The sequence below is a fragment of the Epinephelus moara genome, chromosome 14 (assembly GCF_006386435.1).
Source record: "Epinephelus moara isolate mb chromosome 14, YSFRI_EMoa_1.0, whole genome shotgun sequence".
Classification (NCBI taxonomy): Eukaryota; Metazoa; Chordata; class Actinopteri; order Perciformes; family Serranidae; genus Epinephelus; species Epinephelus moara.
Window position 1 is genome coordinate 18,486,011 of NC_065519.1, and position 20,297 is coordinate 18,506,307.

Consider the following 20,297-nt stretch of genomic DNA (forward strand, 5'->3'; position numbering starts at 1 on the left):
CAAAATGATTACAAAGAGACACAGAACAACCACAGGGAGACACAAAATGAGGTCTACATAAAAAAAAGCCACAAAATTATTTCAAAGAGATATAAAACAACCACAAAGATGCAAAAAAAAAGACAGCAAAGAGATGCAAAGGATCTGCAAAGAGACACAAACTAACTACAAAAAGTGCCATACAACCACAAAAAGACACAACATGACTACAAAGCCACACAAAACAACTGAAAAAGACACACTATTATGCACAAGGGAACACAAAATTACTACAAAGCAACACACAACCAAGAAAACCCACAAAATGACAGCAGAGAGACACAAAACAACCACAAAGACACAAAAAAGACAACAAAGAGATGCAAAGAGACACAAAGTAATGATAAAAAATCAGGCAATACAAGGCAATACAACCACAAAGAGACATAAAAATGACTACACAGAGAGACAAAATTACTACAAAGCAACACAAAACAACCAAAAAAGACAAAAAAAAGATGACAAAGAGATGCAAAGGATCTGCAGAGAGACACAAAATAACAACGAAAACAGGCAAAACAACCACAAAGAGACACAAAGAGATTAATAAGGACTGCAAAGAGACACAACAAAACTACAAAAATGGGCAATACAACCACAATGAGACACAAAATGACTACAATGCAACACAAAATGGCCAAAAAAAAACCCCACAAAATTGCACCAAAGAGACACAAAACAACCACAAGGAGAAACAAAATGGCTGCAAAATGAAACCAAACAACCAAGAGACACATAATTACATCAAAGAAACACGAACTAGACAGAATGAGACACAAAACAACCACAAAATTGCCTCAAAGAGACACAAAATGACCACAAAGAGACACACAGCCACAAAAAGATGCATAACGACTGCAAAGAAACACAAATCCACCACAAAGTCTGTGTGTCTAGCTCCTCTGTAGGAGCGCTGATGGGGCCTTTTGCATATCTGAACCCAGGGGCCCACTGTCTCATAATCCACCCATGCTCCAGAATAATGAGAGTGCACACCAGGGTCAGCTCCAGCAACATCCCTGATCCAGTGTGAAATGGTTGGGACACATCAGCAGGGCTCATATTCACTAACAGGGGTCAGTCATGTTAATATAAGTGTTATAAAAGTGTTATGTTTGCGGTTGTATATTACGAGGAGCATTACAAACTTAAAAAGAGTGACTCCAAAATATTACTGGTCATTGTATAGTTCTTATGACTTCTTGAAATTTTGTATAACCTACAAAATGAAGCTAAATTAATATCCACAAATAAACTGATGGATTTATTCTAAATTTCCACGCACCACCATTGACACAAACTTAAAATTAAATAAACTTTTAATGTCAAAGTGTAAATTCTGAAGCTCTTCTAGAGGGTTTTTTTTATCGTATTGAGCCATTTTTATCAGCAAATAAAGTTTGCTCAGTTGTCATGTAATTGTAGAGGATGATATTGCCATAATTTTCCCCTTTTTTGAGCATTATAAAGACTTCTCTCTGATGTTGGCTTCTATTTCAGTTTGGTTGTTTATTGGCTATTTATATGTGGCTGCCAGTTGTGATTGGAGTCAGATTTGTCCTGGTACAAACCTGTTATTAACCTCAAAGTCCATTTTCACTTTCACACAGTTACTTTTGTATTTATTACCTACATTGGTCATTTATCCAAAGCAATTTGGTGATTTGCAACATTCACAAAACAATTGCTCCCAGCACACTCACACCACAATCCAATGCATTTCAGTTTCAGACACAATCATGACAATATAACATCTGGGTTGCACATTTTAATTGCTTTTCAGTCTACAGTTACTACTGTACTACATCTATCCAAATGTAGGCTAAGTACACAGACACATGAACGCCACAAAAATATCATCTGGCAACACATGAACATTAAAACTTTAAAACAGAGAGCTTGTGCAAATTAAAAGAAGCACAGTTTGCCGCCAAGCCGAGCGCTGCAGAATGGTCCTCCGGTTTCTCGTCTTCATATCTTGTGGAAATAGCAGGTGCTGCAGTGGCAGTCTGTGTGGTTTCTCACTCTTATGCCGGCCACCTCTGTCTGAAAAAGGCACAGGTGAGGAGGAAGACACATGAGTGGTTACTGACAGAGTTGCATCAGTCTGCAGCAGCACATGCTGTATGGTCAAATGCTGTTTTTAGAAGTGTGAGCAAAGGTATGAGTATCTTTAGCTAAATGTTCATCGTAATAACAAACAGGAATCTGTCCAGTATGGCCAGTATGAACAGGAGTGAGGATTACAGAAAGCAAAACTTGTTTCAGTGATCATTTGGGCACCTGGATATTGTTTTTAAGACAGATTTAGGCAGTTGTGACTTCTTTAATGTATCAAAACTAAAATGACTCATCCTGCAGAACACTGGCCCCTGTGACTGACCAGATGATTCCCAATCTAGAGCCCCTCCAAGAGGCGTCTGTGAGATGATTGATGCAGAGAAGAAAAACCAAAGCTCTCTCACACAAATCTGTATCTTTGCTTTTTGTTAAATATTGGGTAATTTCACCTCTTTGGACCTTGAACAGTCACTTAAATGAAACCATCTGAGAAGTTCAAGGGGAATTTTGGTGGAACTGCAAACAACTAATGGATATCTGAAACATATCAAGGACCTCCAAGTAGACACTGATTTTCTGTAACCAAAAAAGGGTGGGGAACCACTGTTTAATTTTTAACAGTGCATTGTAAGCATGTCTGTTATGTTGCATAATATTTTCCTCAGAACTGCAGTGAAGTCGAAGTATAAAGTAGCATAACACTGGATTATTTAAAGGTCCAGTGTGTAGGATTTAGGCGCATCTACTGACAGAAATGGATTGTAATATTCCTAACTATATTTTCATTAGTTTATAATTACCTGAAACGAAGAATCGCTGTGTTTTGGTACCTTAGAATAAGCCATTTATAACTACATATAGATATGGAACACTGCTCTAGATAGGGTCATAGGGTCATAAGGTCATAGACAGGGTCAGCCACCGTAGCTCTCATACACATTTGGCACATGGGAGAGGTTTCAGTTCTACAACCTCACCGCAAGATGCTACTAAATCCTGCACACTCGACTTATTAAAACAATTTTTGTGACTCTCACATGTTGGTTACAACAGCATAGTAGAATGATAAAATAACTGAAAAAAAATAAGAGCTGACTGGACAAAAACTACTTGGGTAAATACACATTTTTACAGCCTGAAGGACTAGTGTATCTATTGATTATCCAGGCCAGTGTTGTCTTTTTGAGTCTTGCATAGAGTCCATTTCTCCCATTTTCTTTCTAGTTGTGCTTCTTGTAGTCTCAGTATGTGTGTCAATATCTCCACTGAAAAAAATCTTCCACAATTGTTAGCCATTGGTACTTCATTGGTGCTGTTTCTCTACCCCAGTTCCTAGTGATACTTGCGACTAGCAATATGTATTCAAATATCTATCACTAGCAATAACAATTTCCTCAGAGAAAATACTATGTAGTGTACTAAGTATGGTTTCTTACATAGATAAAGCACCAAACAACTGTTAGGAACCTCATATCATAGTATGTGCTAAAGTTCTTTACATACCATTTCCCAAAATACAGCCATTCGACCTTTATGTTAAGTATAAAGGCCTAAAAATTGTACTTAAGTAAATGAACTTACTTTATTTACACTACTGCTGACCTAACCAGTGCTGGACCTAACATTCAACTCCCTGGGCAAGCTCTATTCCTACACACACACACACACACACAAATAAATATCATTAATATTATCAGTAGTAGTAGTAGTAGACATGTCGTTGTTTTCCTGTACCTCATAGCTGTGTTTTGCGACACAACATGTGGCCTCCGAGGTGATGTTCTTCGGGATCGTCATTGTCTTCATGGCCTTGAGAGGCGTTGGATATGCTCTGGAGAAGCAGCAGCCCATACACTGGTAGACCGGACGATCCCTTGAGAAAACACTGTTCTTCCTCAGTGTGCACTCCTCGCAGCCGACTGGAGGAAAGACGATACTATTGATCATGGACAGCTTGTGATACAGTGCCAGGGACATTTGAGATCTTGAGATTGAGATTAAAAGCACAGTGTATAATCTTTGTGAGTAGAGACAAATAAAAGCAGACGAGAGCACCTAACAATCTTACTGTTTGGTAAGTCAATGTTGGGGTAAGAATCAGCTATGTAAAATAGAAAAGACAACAGGAGAAGATTCAGTCCAGCTGATCTCACTGAGCCCATCGTGGTTGCAGCAGTTACCTAATAAAACAGAAAATGGTCAGACAGAAATCTGTTGGATCAAAGCGTGAGTAAGTCTGAGATAGAAACAGAGTATTACCATGTTGAGAGAGAGTTGACTCTTCATTGTGCCTCTGTGCAGGACAGCTTTTTATTGAGGACGTCCGTCCCGTCATGTAGTTTTATACCCATGTCCCTCAGTCTGTGGCCTCTTCCTGAATTAGGTGGAGCCTACCAACTTTATCAATGATCTCAGCAACTATCTGGCCACTTCGTTACCTTTCCCATAATCCCTTTAAAGGACAGAATGATCAGAATAAATCCCAGAAAGTCAAAACATAGTTCTACAAACATCATTCTTTCACCCTGACTATGAATGCTACGTTTAATCCCTGGGTTTTTGTTACTTGGTAACTGGAGGTTGTTATTATTTGTCATGTCACAGCAAAGGGAGGGTCATTGGTGTTTTTCTGGGACATTTTGTTTCGCAGCAGAAAGACCATTTGTAGACTGTAAGTGGCTTTGAAGTGTTTTTAGAAATTAGGAAGAGTGTCAAAGTGTGATGCTGAAATTTCACTTTTAAAACAATGTCTTCACTCTAGGTACGGAAGAGCATTCAGGACAAAAAAAATGAGAGGAGGAAGTTTTTTTGATTGTTTTGAATTACGAGAATAAAGTTGAAATGTTGAGAAAAAAGTCGAACTACAACTACTCGCTTTAGCACATGGCTGCCTCCACAAAATGCATGAACGGGTGAAATTGTACAGAATTGGTTTTAGAGACAAGGCTATTATTTATTTTTTTAGGACTTTTAGGAGACTGGGCTGAAATTGCATCTGTTCAAAGGGAGAAACCACAAAAACTTTGGGAAGGGTGGCAGCACTCATGCAAACTGAAATTGCTGGTAATGGACAATGCAATGGTATCCATTGCTACACCTGTGGAGGATTGTATCACAAGACACAATTTGATGAACCAGATGAGCTGACTTTACTCTCGACATATCAACTTTATTTTCAAAATGCGAAATAATAATTTAAAAAAACTTCCCACACCTCCCTTTTTTTTTCTTTATGCCTTTCTCCTAATACTCCTCAGTACACTAGGTGTCACGGACTTGTTAAAACAGTTGTTGGATCCATTTCTCTCTTTTTAATATCCTTAATATTATTCAGCATTTAAACCCGTGGACTTGAAATGTTTTCCCTTGACAATGACAAGATCTGTTTGTTTTCTTTCCATAAAAGAAAAAAACAACACAAAACCTGTAAAATCAAATGTAATTGGGGTAAAATTCCATTGATTTCCAGTCAGAAATACCAAATTTGTGAAGGCTCTGACCCTCCTATCTATTTTGACCATTGATAAATCATTTTAACATGTTTCGAAATTTTAAAAAGAGGTGAAAAATGCAAACCTTCTGTTGTTCAAGCTTCGTAAATGCACAATTTGCTGATTGCCTTTGTCATTATATGACTGTAAATTGAGTATTGTTGGATTTTACATCAGACAAAACCTGTCATTTAATGATGTGATGGCCATTTTTTCCACTTTTATTTTGATATTTCATAGACTAAACGATGAAAGGAGCTTAATGTGATATATAGAGCATAACTACGTTTCAGAGTCTAAGCCGGGATTGCCTGCACACAGCTCACAGCATTGAAGTGACAGAGCAAACAGCTGGCAGCTAACGTTGCCAACAGCGTGAACAGTGCTACTAATAGCAACAGTGCTGACAGAACTAACAGTGTTAACCCAAAGGGGGAACTACAGGGTGATCATTACGCCTCTGGGACAATGCTGTTCTGCCACTGTGTCAGAAAGGAGTTATCAGCAGATCGTGGCGATTGGCTAGTCAGTGGGATATACGTGTAGCCAGACTTAAGACGCTCTGAATGTCGTATACAGCTCTCTTAATCAAATTATTTGCAAAACTCTCTACTGAAATGCTGCTGTATGTCTTTGCTTTAAAGAAAAAAAATTAAATTACAAAAAATAATGATAACTCTAACTAAACAAAAATAACAATTAAACATTACAGCAATCATTTATTTTTGGTGTATTCTTTTTACCCATAATTTTACACTACAGTATATCGAGGCAAAGCTCATTTCCAGTGCCGTGGCTTCTTGAAAACTGGGGACTTGATGGATGGAAGAAGCTATGAATAATTGGGGATATCTGATCGTTGTTAAGGAGTATCCATCTGCCCGCCTCCGACATCCGAAATGTCAAGGATGAATATGAATTTATTTTGCTTTTCATCTGTCTGTTTACCTAAGCACCCATGTCCTGTGTCCTTGGTTGTGATGGTGATAAATCCTTGGCCTAAGACTCGCAATTCACTAAGTATGGAAGATGTTTTAAATCACACAGATGTTTACATGCTATTTATTTGGCTTTTATCACAGTACTTGTTTTGCCTGATGAAGGTCTAGTACCGAAACGTCGCAAATACATTTTATATTGCAAGTCAGACAGTGTGTGGGAGTCCTTTTGCAATCACAGTACTTGTAACATGTTAATCCTATTATAAGTGGTACTACATGTCATTCCTGCTGACAATACTGGCTGTGGCATTGTGTGCTATTGCTTTGGCTGTATGGAACATGCAATATCATGAACATCAAACAAAATGTCCTCTAAAATAAATAGAATTAACACACAAAAATTATTTTACTACACTGACCTTCTCTCTATATTTGTGTTCTCTCATTAACCTGCTTAACAGCCTCCTGATTTGTGAAACAAGGAGCGGTGCTGAGTTTCTTATGTTCTGCAGGTAGCTCAGATTCTCTCTTTGTATACTACATTGATCCGTCTGGATGAGAATGAGAACCACAGAGATGCGGAAAAGCCCCAGGTGCAGAGTAAATTGTGTGGCCTACACGGTCACACTCGGTGAAACACTAGTCAGATATATTTTCAGGGGCTCCGGTGTCAGCACTGCCTCTGTTGCTGTAGAGGAGAGAGCACGGAGAGGTTAGCAGGTCATGTCTGCACTCAGCCAAGCTCAGTTTAAAGCCAAGGTGCTCTGGGTGGCATCAATATGTCAGTGACATCAGACAACAAATGGAGTGATTAGATGAGCTTTGTATTTTTCTTGGCTGTGAAGCTAATGAGAATATTTAGAGACGCATAAAAGAGAATGATGATTGAAAATGAACATGAAACCCATCAAGTCAGATCATATTTATAATCCTGGCTCCAGTGGCGACCCCAGAGAGTTATCATAGGGGTGGCCATCTGGGGAAAATCTTGGGCTTATCTCATCCTTCACTCAGAAGGTAAGGGGCTCCCAGATGTCATTGTTTTTCCCAATTTGCGGACATTTTCAGCTGTTGTTCTTCCTTGAGTTAGCTGCTAACTGGTATAGGCTACTTTTTAAATCTCCCACGGTGGGATGCATGCATAACATGTCGTCAAAATGTCACACCCATGATCCTGTCCTGCCGGCTGTCCCATTTATACAGATGCCGTTTCAGCAGTGTTACTACCACCGTTCCTAGCTCAGAGGCGAGGCAACTCTGTCCACCCATTCCACAATCATACCTTTTATACAGAACAATGAGGCGTTATAATGACACAATATTGCCGCCTTGAACAGGCAGTGTAAGCCCTGTGATAGTCTGGCGACCTGTCCAGGGTGTACCCCTCCTCTCGCCCAATGACAGCTGGGAATGGCTCCAGCGCCCTAGTGACCATGAACAGCATAAGCAGTTACAGATAATGAATGAATGAATGAATTTTCAGTAAAGACAGGGTCAAAATTTGCATCAGTGTGGCCTTGGCCCCCCTTGCCATCCCTTGGCACCACCACTGCCTGGCTCAATCCCCAAACTGAAGACTGACTTTAAACAGTCATTAAATTGAAGTGTTTTAACTATCCGACATCTCACAGCAGAATGATTTTTGCTTATTTAACATATATTCAATATGATGAATTTATTTTAACGAATCATCTTATATGACGGATCAACACAAACACTTTTTTTTACATTCTTCTGAAATATATATATTTTTTCTTTAAAGCAAAGCACCATTTTGATGGGATATCACAGTAACACTTCATGTAAGTAATTTGACATCATGCATGCAGGCATACACTTCTCCTTAGACAACAGTATATCAGTGGTGCATTGGAAAAAGTGAAGTTGTTCAGGAACCATGTAGTTTTGCTTGGGTTGATGAGTAAAAAACCTAAAATCACGTCCTGGAGCTTTCTCCCTGATTATCTTGGAAATACCTCTACAAACATGATGCTGATTTCAGAACCTGGATCGTCATTTGACTTTTTATGGCCAAAAAGAGTTTTGTTTCATAGTTCTAGCAGTTCAAAATCACAAATTCTGCAGACAGAGCTTTGGCTAATACCTGAAAACTTACATACAGCCTCTTTTACAGTCTTGGCACCTGCTGCATATTAGTTTTACAGTGGAATGCAAAACTTTCTGAACCAATTGCTTTGTACTTGAAGATCTGTCTTAGCTGCTAAACGTTTGTTCTCTGAGGAGCATTCACAGTCATAAGCAACAGACTTATTGTAGCGACATAAATTCCAAACAGACATCATTATGAACTCCACCTGTAGAGTTTGTGGGGGCTCCAACAGTCTGGGGATGATTAGAAAAGGAAGACAAAGCTTACGGCAAAGCTTTTACTAAGCTGGAAGTATTTGTTTAGATAATATTCATTGATTGGTTTTGATAATATTTAATTCTGGTATATTCTTTCTTAATCCTTATGTTACACTTTGCCATCGTTTGTTTTTGTCCTGTGTCATTAAGATGTTTGTGTTTGCTACATTTCCTTGTGAAACATTAAAATCATCCTGTTGCTCTATTCCTCAACAGCTGCGCAAGTTCTTCCTAAAATTATTCCAGCTGTCATCATCCAGCTGTTAGTGCTGTATACCTGTGGGGATTGTTGGAGTCAGTTACCTGCTAAAGTTTTATTATTTCAGCCATGAGCCAAACATTCAGCCCATCAGTCATTCTGGCTATGATGAAAATAGCAGATAGCTCAATTCAGAATTCATACTGTGCATTTTATTGTCACTGCAACACTTGTATTTTAAAGTTGACACATGTAATTTTCACATGATGGCACTGATAATGAGTCATGTGTTAACCTTGGACTGTCCAAATGTGTGAACCCAGAAAGTTTGGTTTGGGTGTAGTTTGGGTGTAGTTTTTTGACTTGGAATTTTGCAGTTGACATTCACTTTCAACTCAAGGTAAGATATTGAGAACAAATTTATTTTAATTAACCCTTATTTAACCAGGAGAAAAAGCAAGGCCACAGCTATGGTGTCACTAATGGGAGGGAACAAGCTTTGACTTCAAAATTTAAAGTCATTCCCTATTATATTATATTATATTATATTGTAATGAATTATATTATGTTATATTATATCATATTGCATTTATCAATGCAACACTACACTATACAAATGCAATAAATGACAGCTACTAGGCCTACTGTCTACATAAATTACACATGTAGTGCAACATGAATGATTGAAACTTTACCCAGGGCTATCTGACAAATATAACATAGGCTAATTAAGACATTAATGTTAGTTGAATACACCTGTGAGCACCATTGCTGGTTGCTGGGTGAATGTGTGGCTACTTAACTGCAGGTCATTTAGCTGTGATAGCTAAAATTAGTGGTGATTGATTGATCAGTTTTGACCAAAAATATTTGTTTCCACTTGCAATTTGTGACACTTAATAGCAAAATATTGCTCTGCACGTTTTATTACAAATGCAACGTCACTTACTCATCACTGCAGCCTTTAGGATTTGGTGGGTTGGACATCACTGACCATTCTAAGACAACAGCACTGGTATATTTTTTTTATCTATAAAGCAATACTGGGCAAACTTCCAGCCTACCTCTGCACCCTTCTGAGTGTCAGCTCTGGTAGTTACCAGCTACGCTCCTCCAGGTGGTTGCTTTTTAATGTACCCCAGGTTTTAGCAGATCTGGGGAAAAGTTTTCATTTTCCTACTGTGCACCATGGACATGGAACAATCTTCAAAAGATGTAAAATTAGAAGCACTTATATCCATGAATGAAGTTAAGGGCATCATAAAGAACGTGGTGACAGAGACATGTGCTTGTTTTTCTTGAGAGGTCACTATGTTTGCATAGTTTAATTGTGGATTTTTGTGTTATATGTTGTATTTGTTGCATTCTTAATGTGTTTCGATTGGCTGCTACCTCGGCCAGGTCTCTCTTGCAAAAGAGATTTTCAATCGCAATGGGACTTCCTGGTTAAATAAAGGTTAAATTAATACAATTATCTATTTCCACAAATTGTATTTGTGTGTGTGTGTGTGTCCAGTATATATCACTGCCTTGTCTTGAGAAAAATACACACTGAGATTAAAAATCAATCAAGAGTATCCTGACCAACACAGCAGCACAAACAGACATGAGGCTGCAGACATGAAACAAACAAGATAACAACAAATAATCTAGTAAAAATGAACCAGATTTTCCCCAGCATACACAGACACAAGTTATGTTTTTTTAATCTGACCCTGTCTGAAATGCATAGATGATAACTACAACTTTTCTTGCCTAATGTTTCCTAATATTGCAAAAACCCCTTCAGGAAATCAGCAAAAATTGCCATAGTTATGCATAACAGAACTCTTCAAAAGTGCAAACCTTTGCCTCTTGTGTGTCTGTATCTGTATTTGTTGTATCAAATAAACAATCATATAGGCCTATATGCTCTACATACACACTCTGACCTGTATTCTTTTGTTCATGCAGCAGTTTAATGTTAAACCAATGAGAAGAGTGACACCGTGTGGTTCAAACTGGGACCTGCATCACTGCTTCCAGTCAAGCTTAATACTGTAAGGTATAAAGTACAAGTGTTGGTCTGTTTAGCTCCCACATACTGTACCTAGTTTTACATTTGAATATGTGGGCTGAAATATAATAGCATTTTGTCTGAGACTAACTTTAAAATTATGCTATTAATGTGATTATGGGTGGTGGTAGATTGTAAGTAAATTATTCATAATAGACTAATTTATTTCATTGTTATTCTAGCTTATTTTAATTCATTATTGTTTACTTTATATTTAGGTTTAGTTCTGGTTTTAGGTCTTTTTTTTGCCTCTGTACTGAGGCGTTTAACTGCTCTAGTAGCCAGCATTTGTTTCCGCCACATGAACGGTGCTGTTGTTGTGAAATTACTCATCGATAGTAATTATGATGGATGCTTTGAATGACCTGCTGCTCCTCTGTAAAATGCATACAAGGCAAGCCCGTGCAGGGCTGTCCAAGAAACCCCATCGACGAGACAAAACTCGAGGCGTGAACGTGGCAGCCATTTTACATCATCAAGAGTGAATGACTGAAGCCGGATCAGTGCCGGGAGTTTTACACTTTTTCTGTCTTTTAAATATCACATTTATCTTCCTAAATAATCAACACCATACACGTTGGTGATCCAGCGGCAGGTAGGGCGAATGCTACTGTTTGGTCACGTGATTGTTGCTTAATTGATTGCTAAAAAGTCTGAATCGTGCGGTGCTGTTTCAAACAATGTGGAAACTGGTGGTGGTTGGGAACGAGTTCTCCAGACCGGCTTTTTGAAAATGGACTCTTCCTATATGGCGGCACGTTGACAAACCACGCATCTAGCAGGCTAAAGCTGTAGCTCTCAAGGCCTCGGTGAAGCTAATTAATTTTAAAAGCCATACTTTGTGAATTGGCGAAGCCCTTACCGACAGATGACGTTGTAACAATGGCCTCACTGAAATTCCGTCCGAATTAGCATGCTAGCTTGAGCTAGCCTATTTTGACAGATCATGGAATTGACATGCTCATTGTCATCGTATGCTAACAGCAGCTAGCTGGTAAAACCCAGCTATCTAGCAACAATTTACGGTCATGCGTTACTGCTATATAAACTGACACACTCTTCGCCGTCCACAATACTAAATGCAGATGCATTCATAGGAAATGCACACCAGCGCGTCATGTTATTGTCCCGATGAAGGTCCCAAGTTGGCTTGCTGGCTGTAACATTAGCTGTGCAAACTAGCCCGCTAGCTAGCTAGCCTCAACGTGTGCGAGTCAGACTCTCCCCGCTAAATCTAGCGTTACCATTAACATCGGTTAAAATGAATTATTCCCACAGATTTGTCAACATCACATATTTTAAATCCAAAATGGGTTCGCACGAGGGCTTTCCAGTTACTTTGATGGTTGCAGAAATGTTTTTAACCTCAGAGAAAGCACGTGCTTACCGATATAATGGTATTGATTAACAGACCTATAAAGATATCGGCTGCATGGTGTATTAGAGCTAATATTAGCGAAGGGTAACGGCAGCTAAGTTAACGTTAGGCCAAAACACAAGATTGCCGTCCACGTTTTGCTCAGTCCAGCGGTGCCGGATACAGTAATGTGATCATGGAGCACTTAGATTGCTGTTTGCACAAGTTCGTGCCCCAGTATGTGTCTATACAAACTACTGGGAGTAATGGTTGGTTACTAAAGTGACGATTGGGAGTACTTTCCGTAGTGACACAGTATGTGCTGCCAAAGTGTCAAAATCAAAATGCAATAGGGTGCATACTTGTTCATTGGTCAGCTACCGGAAACCGGGGCTCACTCTCTGATGGAACACGTGTATCGGCTATCTAGCCTGTGCTGAAGTCAGCAGTGAGAAGGTAAGTTAACATGTAATTTAGAGACCAAAGCGGACAAGGCGTTTACACCAGCAGCCACCAAGAGGACTGTGATACAGGCGTTAGGCACCATTTGCACAAACTTCTCAACCCAGGACAAACCAGACTAGAAAATACTGCCACATGGACACACACCAAGTAGCTTTTACACGATATCAGTCGATTGATTTCTGTGGGGAATTTGGTATGTGCATTATCTGTCTTGCGTGCAATGTTGAAACATCTGTCAACTGCCTATATACAGGTTTCTGGGCTTCTACCTCATGCAAGCTGAGAGCTGCGAGTGTTATGTCAGGATAGTGAAAAGTCTCCAGACTGTGCAGGAACGCACAACAGTGATAACTTGTTTTGCACACAGTGACACCCCCTGTTTATTGATAATCTGTGCATATATGAATATAAAAGTCACTCTGTATCCAAGATCAGAAATGGTCAAACCATTTTAAATGCTTTTTAAAATTATTTTCCTGACAAGCCTGAGACTTTGCACTCTTCTGAATACATCCCAAGTCTTGCCCTTGACCCAGGATTAATTTGGCTCATTGCATTTACACAGATTTCTGGAGACATGGCCACAGAACATATTAATGGAAATGGTCCAGAAGAACCAATGGACACCTCTGCTGCAGTTACCCATTCTGAGCACTTCCAGACTTTATTAGAAGCTGGTTTACCACAGAAAGTTGCTGAAAAACTAGATGAAATTTACATAGCAGGTAAGGCACAATGAATATACTTGCATATTCAAATATGCAATTTTTTTTATGTTTATCAACTTCTTGCATGTACTGTCATTTTATCACCTTTTTGAATGGGGGAATTGGGATCATGAAGCAACTTTTTGTGGTTTCCTACCAAAATGGGTACTGCAGTGCTACAAAATATTAAATTACACATTACCAATGTGAAAATGTGTAAATGATTGCAGCATTTGCATTCCCAACATGGTTGCATGATCACTGGTGTCAGGGCGAATGAATTGTCCTCTCCCTGCGAGTGTCTTGGTTAGCCTGTCCAGTCTCTCCATTCATTTCTATTAAGTTTCCCCACATCCCATGAAATTATTGCAGTAGGGATGAGCTGGTGTAAGTATGATATCAGGCACAGCTTAGGTTATCTCTTGCTTTGGTCACATCTTTATCAGTTTGTGTGGAGGGAGCTGCAGTGACAAAGTCTGGGGGTCATTTTAGGACTTGTTTGGTCAGTCAGATCTACAAAAGTACTACTCTGGCCTTTTCAGCCAGATGGGGCTGAGACAGAAACAATGGCAGCAGCTGTCTGGTGTGTGGCTGCCTGGGACAGGTGACGGCCCCTCCATAGAGGAGAATGCAGCCCGGCTCATTAGAAACTCCCAGCCACAGTATAGAGGGGCACTGGCATATCGAGTTGCACTGTCACATCTGTTGTGATTAGTTCTGCAAAAACTTGCCGGTTTGGAGAGCAAAGTGCAGCCTGACCACTGAATACAGCTCCATTAGATTAGGCTGGTCCCACTCCTTCCTCCAAATTGCAGTGCTCATTACATATCCATTACACAACTTGAAAATATATTTGTCATGCTAAGTGACTCGCATGCAAATGTTTCAGTTGTACTTAAATTTCTGTGCCTGAATGATGACGTAGTAATGCAAAATTTATCAGTCTTCTTTATTAGTAGCTCATTGTTTCTCTCTCTGTCTTTTCCCCCTCCTCCTCCTACAGGTTTGGTGTCACACAGTGACTTAGATGATCGAGCAATCGAGGCTCTGAAAGAATTCAACGAAGAAGGTGCTCTGCAAGTCCTTTTGCAATTTAAGGACAGCGACCTCTCACATGTTCAGGTATGCCTGTGGCACTGTTGGTGTAGTATTTAGATAACTTGGACCTTTCATTTCTGATGCCTTGATATAAAGTGGATGATTGTCCTATAATGTGCAGTGTGATGTAAAGTGGCACTGTAGAGTTGAATTGTAGTTGCACAATAGCTCTTAGCTGTTACTGATTTTATCTTGAAAGACAGACCTTTTCTATCTTGTGTAACAGCTTACTCATTTTGTGTGAAACCAAGAATCAAACGTTGGCCTATTGATACGTTTTATTTACATAATAATTGTTCGATAGTACTTAGTCGTTGTGTTTTTTTTTTCCCTTTCAGAACAAAAGTGCCTTTCTTTGTGGCGTGATGAAGACGTACAGACAGAGAGAGAAACAAGGGACCAAAGTGTCAGACACCAATAAAGGACCAGATGAAGCCAAAATCAAAGTGAGAACTAATTCTCTGTTCAGAAAGTTGTAACTAATTTCATGCTCGGGACAAAATGTGTGAATGCTGATGCGATGCTTTTGAGTGTGAAAATATTTCATCTCTGTAACCAGGACGCTGTTTGAATGTGAGACACATTCAAATAAGATTTTTTTTGTCCTTTTTTTGCACGCTTTTAATGTGCTTTTTCCTCATTTTTAAAAAAATACCTGTAGTTTTTTGGGTTTTTTTTGTAACAAACATTCTGCAAAGCTGGTGTAAAGAAACGGCTCCCACATTTTACACAGATGTCAATTCAGATTCTGTTACTACCTCCACTGCCAGCTTAATGTCAGAACAGCACTGCTCCTCTATTACTTGTTTGTTTTATCCAGAGTGGCAGAATAATGGCACAACATTCCCCTCTTGAACAGACTGTATAAAACGGGCTTGTGACTGTCAATTAAGCCAGTGGTTCCCAACTGGTCCAGTCACTGGATACACATTTCCCTTTAGTCATAAGTTCAAGATCCACACAGTTTGATATATTCGGCGTCATACTTGAGTTTGATGTTGTTGAGCTGGTTTGCTGTTTCTGTCAAGTAGCTGTCTGTTAGTTACTCACTGTACAGCAGGAAGTGGCATTTCAGAATAAAACATCTGTGCCGGAAGTTCATTGTGCTTCAAAATACAGTGTTTTTACAAACTTGAAAGGTTCATGAGTCACTTGGAATTCATTCAGAATCAACTTGCGACTGACTTTTGGACTGTGACCCACCATTTTGGAACCTCTGAATTAAACTGTATGCTTCTTTCTTTTCCATGTTTTCTTGTGATCAGGCTTTGCTGGAGAGGACTGGCTACACACTTGATGTGACAACAGGCCAGAGGAAGTATGGAGGTCCCCCGCCAGAGTCTGCTCACTCAGGGGCACAGCCCACCATCGGTACAGAGGTACAGAACATGCCGCCTTGAAGTTGTACTACTCATTGAGCCTGGAGATGCAAGAACGGTGCACTTTTACTTACTCACTCTGTTGAGTTGGTTGTTCTAAGCTGCGGGCTGAGTGCATTCAGGTTTCATACGGTGTCCAAATGATGAAACTTTTATTGTCATGCTGTAGTAACCATGGTTACACTGATAGTTTACCGCTAAGAGCTGACTGGATACCTTTTCCCTAAATGCCATCTATGCCTTATCTTTCCTGCTGATGTCAAGTTAAAGAGCTGCTCTCATGAACCATATTTTCCTCTCCTCTCAACCTGGCAGATATTTGTAGGCAAAATCCCCAGAGATCTCTTTGAGGACGAGCTGGTTCCGCTGTTTGAGAAAGCTGGCCCCATCTGGGACTTGCGCCTGATGATGGATCCTCTCAGTGGCCTGAACAGAGGCTACGCCTTTGTCACTTTCTGCACTAAAGAAGCTGCACAGCAGGCTGTCAAATTGGTAGGTTCATTGTGCTGCAAGTATGCCCGGATAAAGAGAGGCTCTGATTGAATTGTTAGTTAAAATGCAGACAGTAGAATGAGTCAACAAGCAAGCTATGTTTTTTTCCCTCTCACTTACAATCTCCTACATCCTTCTGCAGTGCAACAACAATGAAATTCGACCGGGTAAACACATCGGCGTGTGCATCTCTGTGGCCAATAATAGACTGTTTGTTGGCTCCATCCCCAAGAGTAAAACAAAAGAGCAGATTGTTGAAGAATTTGCAAAAGTTACAGGTGAGTCAGTAGCAGCCTTTGATTTCTCTTTATGTATAATAGTGTAACATTAATTCAGCAGCTTCATTCCTACATGTTCGTAATATTTATGTTTTGCTTGTCGGACAATTGTGATGAGATTAGCTCTGCGTTTAAGGTTTGTAATATAAGAATCAGTGGGTGAAGCTTTGACAGTCTGTCTGTGTCCAAATGATGACCTCATTACTATGCCGGAGTGACTCACGTTACCATGATGGCTTACCGCTAAGATCTGACTGGGCACTTAATGTAGTTAATTCGCTTTTTGACTTCAGACATTTCCTGCACTCAAGGTTAAAGCGAAAGTGAAAATCCTCTTTTCACACTTTTCATAATTAGTTTTTTAATCAAGCTTTTAAATTACAGAATTTCTTTTATTTCTTAATGCAGATTTGTTAGTAGGCCATTGATGTAATGGTGATTTCTGCCGAATAAATCCAGTTAACCCCCTGTTGCCTTTTCTCCTCCTCTCTCTCCTGTTACAGAGGGTCTAAATGATGTCATATTGTACCACCAGCCAGACGACAAGAAGAAAAATCGAGGCTTTTGCTTCCTGGAGTATGAAGACCACAAGACGGCAGCTCAGGCCCGCCGCCGGCTCATGAGCGGCAAGGTGAAGGTGTGGGGCAATGTGGTCACCGTGGAGTGGGCTGATCCCATCGAGGACCCAGACCCAGAGGTCATGGCCAAGGTAAGGCACAGGGCCAGAGGCCAGGGACCAGAATAAGTTTCTGACTGTCTCCTGCTGTTGTGTTTGTTCCTTTTTCTGCAAAAAACCCCCAAAGAAACCTGAAATCTGTGTTTTCATCACCAGGTCAAGGTGCTGTTTGTGAGGAACTTGGCGAGCACTGTTACAGAAGAGATACTTGAAAAGGCCTTCAGTCAGTTTGGCAAGCTGGAGCGGGTGAAAAAATTGAAAGACTATGCCTTCATCCACTTCGAGGAAAGAGATGGTGCTGTGAAGGTATGGATGAAAAAAGTCCTTGATGCTGCACTTCCCAAGAAGATGTTTATCATGATATTTAACAAGTTTGTTGTGATTTCAGTGGAAACATTTACTTTCATTTTGAATTTACAGGCTTTGGCTGATCTCAACGGCAAAGACCTGGAGGGTGAGCACATTGAAATCGTCTTCGCCAAACCCCCCGACCAGAAGAGGAAAGAGCGCAAAGCCCAGAGACAAGCCGCTAAAACACAAATGTAAGCGCAAACAATGCAGCTCAACCCCGTGACCTTTTAGTCTTTTGGTTATCAAATCTTGATATAAAGCAGGATGTTAATGTTGAGTCTGTGTTTCGTCTTTCAGGTATGATGAATACTATTATTACGGGCCTCCCCACATGCCACCACCCACAAGAGGCAGAGGCCGAGGTGGGCGGGGAGGTTATTCGTACCCCCCTGACTATTACGGCTATGAAGACTATTACGATTACTACGGATACGACTACCACAACTACCGGGGCGGCTATGAGGACCCGTACTATGGCTATGACGACTTCCAGGGGTCCGGGAGAGTACGAGGAGCGAGGGGAGGAGTCCGTGGAGGTGCCAGTCAGACCAGGGGCCGTGGTGGCGTCACACCGAGGGGCCGAGTGGGCTTCTCCCAGCGAGGGGGCCCTGGAACAAGCAGAGGTAAATTAGATTTGTCTGTGAGATGCTGTTAGTTTCAAAGTGGGTGACATCATCATTATGCTCTATTGGGGTCTTTTAATATAAGAGAAAATACGACTCGTGAGCTCAGTCTTGGTGTCTGCATATTTTCTGTCTGTGCACAGCTATCAAAACATCCACTTAAGCAAACGACAGGGATGGAAGGGGTGTAGCAGATTAGCAAATGAGTGCAGCTGTAGAGAGGGAAAATTGAGTTGAGTGCAGGTATTGATTGCCTTAAAATGCAGTTTGTAGTAATTATAAGGCTGCACTTAAACTGAAGTTACACCTGCTTATTGGCCTCATAACTAATCCCTGACAGGTGTCATCTTTCAGAGCAGCCAGCCAGTCAGTTTGTTTGGCAGCAGACAAAGGTCATTGACAACGTACTGTATTTTTAAGGTGGTCAGCCTCGTGGCAAACACTGTCCTCAGTCTGAATTTTGTGGAATTTTATTAGTGTGTCAGCATGCTGATTGATGGGGAATGTTTGCAACACGAGTGTTGGAGTGAAAGAGTCAAAATTCTGTACTAATTTTATGTGTCCTCTCATTGGTCCAGCAGGGAAACGGGGCCGAGGGCGGTCCTGACCTGTCACAGTGGATACTGACTTGATGTGTGGGGTTACACCGTAAGCTGCAATGGATGTTGAAACAAAAAAAAAGAAAAAAAGAGCACGACAAAAAGGTCCAATGATATTCCAGCCTTACAGAAGAAGCATCTTCCCCCTCCCCCATGTTTTTTTTTTTTTTTTTATTTGTTTCTGAAACTGCCACCTTAAAAAAAAAAAAGAAAAAAAAAAAGAAAAGATGACCGGAGGATTTTAAATACTCGCCACAGCCTCTTTGCCCCAGCCCTGAATTACAGGGCTCTATGTATTGCCCTTACAATCTCCCCCTTCCCTGTCCCTGAACATGCCATTTTTAAATAATTATTGAAAAATTGCACTTTTTAAGTTCGTGGGTTTGAAGTGGCTCAAAGGAGCTTGATGCTATTGTATATTTTTGTGCTAATCGCAATTTTTATTGTCGGAATATCCATGTTCTTAATCGTTTGATCTGGATGTTTGACAGAGAACATTTGCAGGTTTTTAGGGTGTACCCACCTGGCATGGATAAGTCAGGCATTCCAGGAAAGTGGTTCTTTTCAGAACTTGTCTTTAAAGGGTTGGTTGACTACCTCAGTACAGAGGACTAAACTACCCGGCCTGTACTGTAAATAGGGAAACTATATTGATGAAAGCAGGGCTTGTTTTCATACAAAATATGCACAAGAGCTGCAGCGCAAAAACAATGTACTTAATGTAATATAGTCATTTTAGCTGCAGCTCTGACACTGCAAACAGTCAAACTGGGCATGCAAAACAATCTCATATGATGAGTCTGAACAAGCCCTGCTTTTATCCTATTTTGAACTGAATTAGCCGCCTTGCTTCTTCAGAGTATGTAGTTACTGGTTGTATAGTTTTTCGAATAAAATGTTACTTTTGTAAAGGCTTCAACATCAGAGGCATCCAACTGCCTTTGATTAAAAAAATAAAAAACAAAAATAAAGCCCTGCAGTGTCCCTTTTGTGCCACTGAATTATTCCAGTGGGTTTGTTTTTATATTGATACCAATACATTTTCAAACATCAGAATCATGTAAAACAACCTAATCCAATCCTTCATCATGTAAGATCATATTAATCTTGAGTGATCC

General features: G+C 40.1%; 2 protein-coding genes across 4 annotated transcripts; one reads left to right on the top strand and one right to left on the bottom strand.

Annotated features, from left to right (window-relative positions):
• Positions 1-1,794: 1,794 nt before the first annotated feature.
• Positions 1,795-13,519, bottom strand: cga (glycoprotein hormones, alpha polypeptide). The gene is made up of 5 exons (XM_050061040.1): positions 12,017-13,519; positions 4,360-4,552; positions 4,169-4,280; positions 3,835-4,019; positions 1,795-2,085 (listed from the first exon to the last, which is right to left on the bottom strand). Exons 2-5 carry the CDS (start codon positions 4,384-4,386, stop codon positions 2,011-2,013), a joined length of 399 nt encoding a protein of 132 aa, XP_049916997.1. The 5' UTR covers positions 4,387-4,552; positions 12,017-13,519; the 3' UTR covers positions 1,795-2,010.
• Positions 11,595-19,360, top strand: LOC126400400 (heterogeneous nuclear ribonucleoprotein Q-like). 3 transcript variants are annotated; one of them, XM_050061035.1, is made up of 12 exons: positions 11,595-11,749; positions 13,542-13,701; positions 14,687-14,805; positions 15,120-15,227; positions 16,047-16,160; positions 16,476-16,652; positions 16,795-16,930; positions 17,434-17,639; positions 17,763-17,912; positions 18,027-18,148; positions 18,255-18,580; positions 19,159-19,360. In XM_050061035.1, the coding sequence occupies exons 2-12, from the start codon at positions 13,554-13,556 to the stop codon at positions 19,185-19,187; spliced, it is 1,635 nt and encodes a 544-aa protein (XP_049916992.1). In that variant the 5' UTR covers positions 11,595-11,749; positions 13,542-13,553; the 3' UTR covers positions 19,188-19,360. The 3 variants fall into 3 exon arrangements, with proteins under 3 accessions (XP_049916992.1, XP_049916993.1, XP_049916994.1); XM_050061036.1 differs by having other exon boundaries at positions 19,162-19,360; XM_050061037.1 differs by lacking the exon at positions 13,542-13,701 and having other exon boundaries at positions 11,604-11,749.
• Positions 19,361-20,297: the final 937 nt, after the last annotated feature.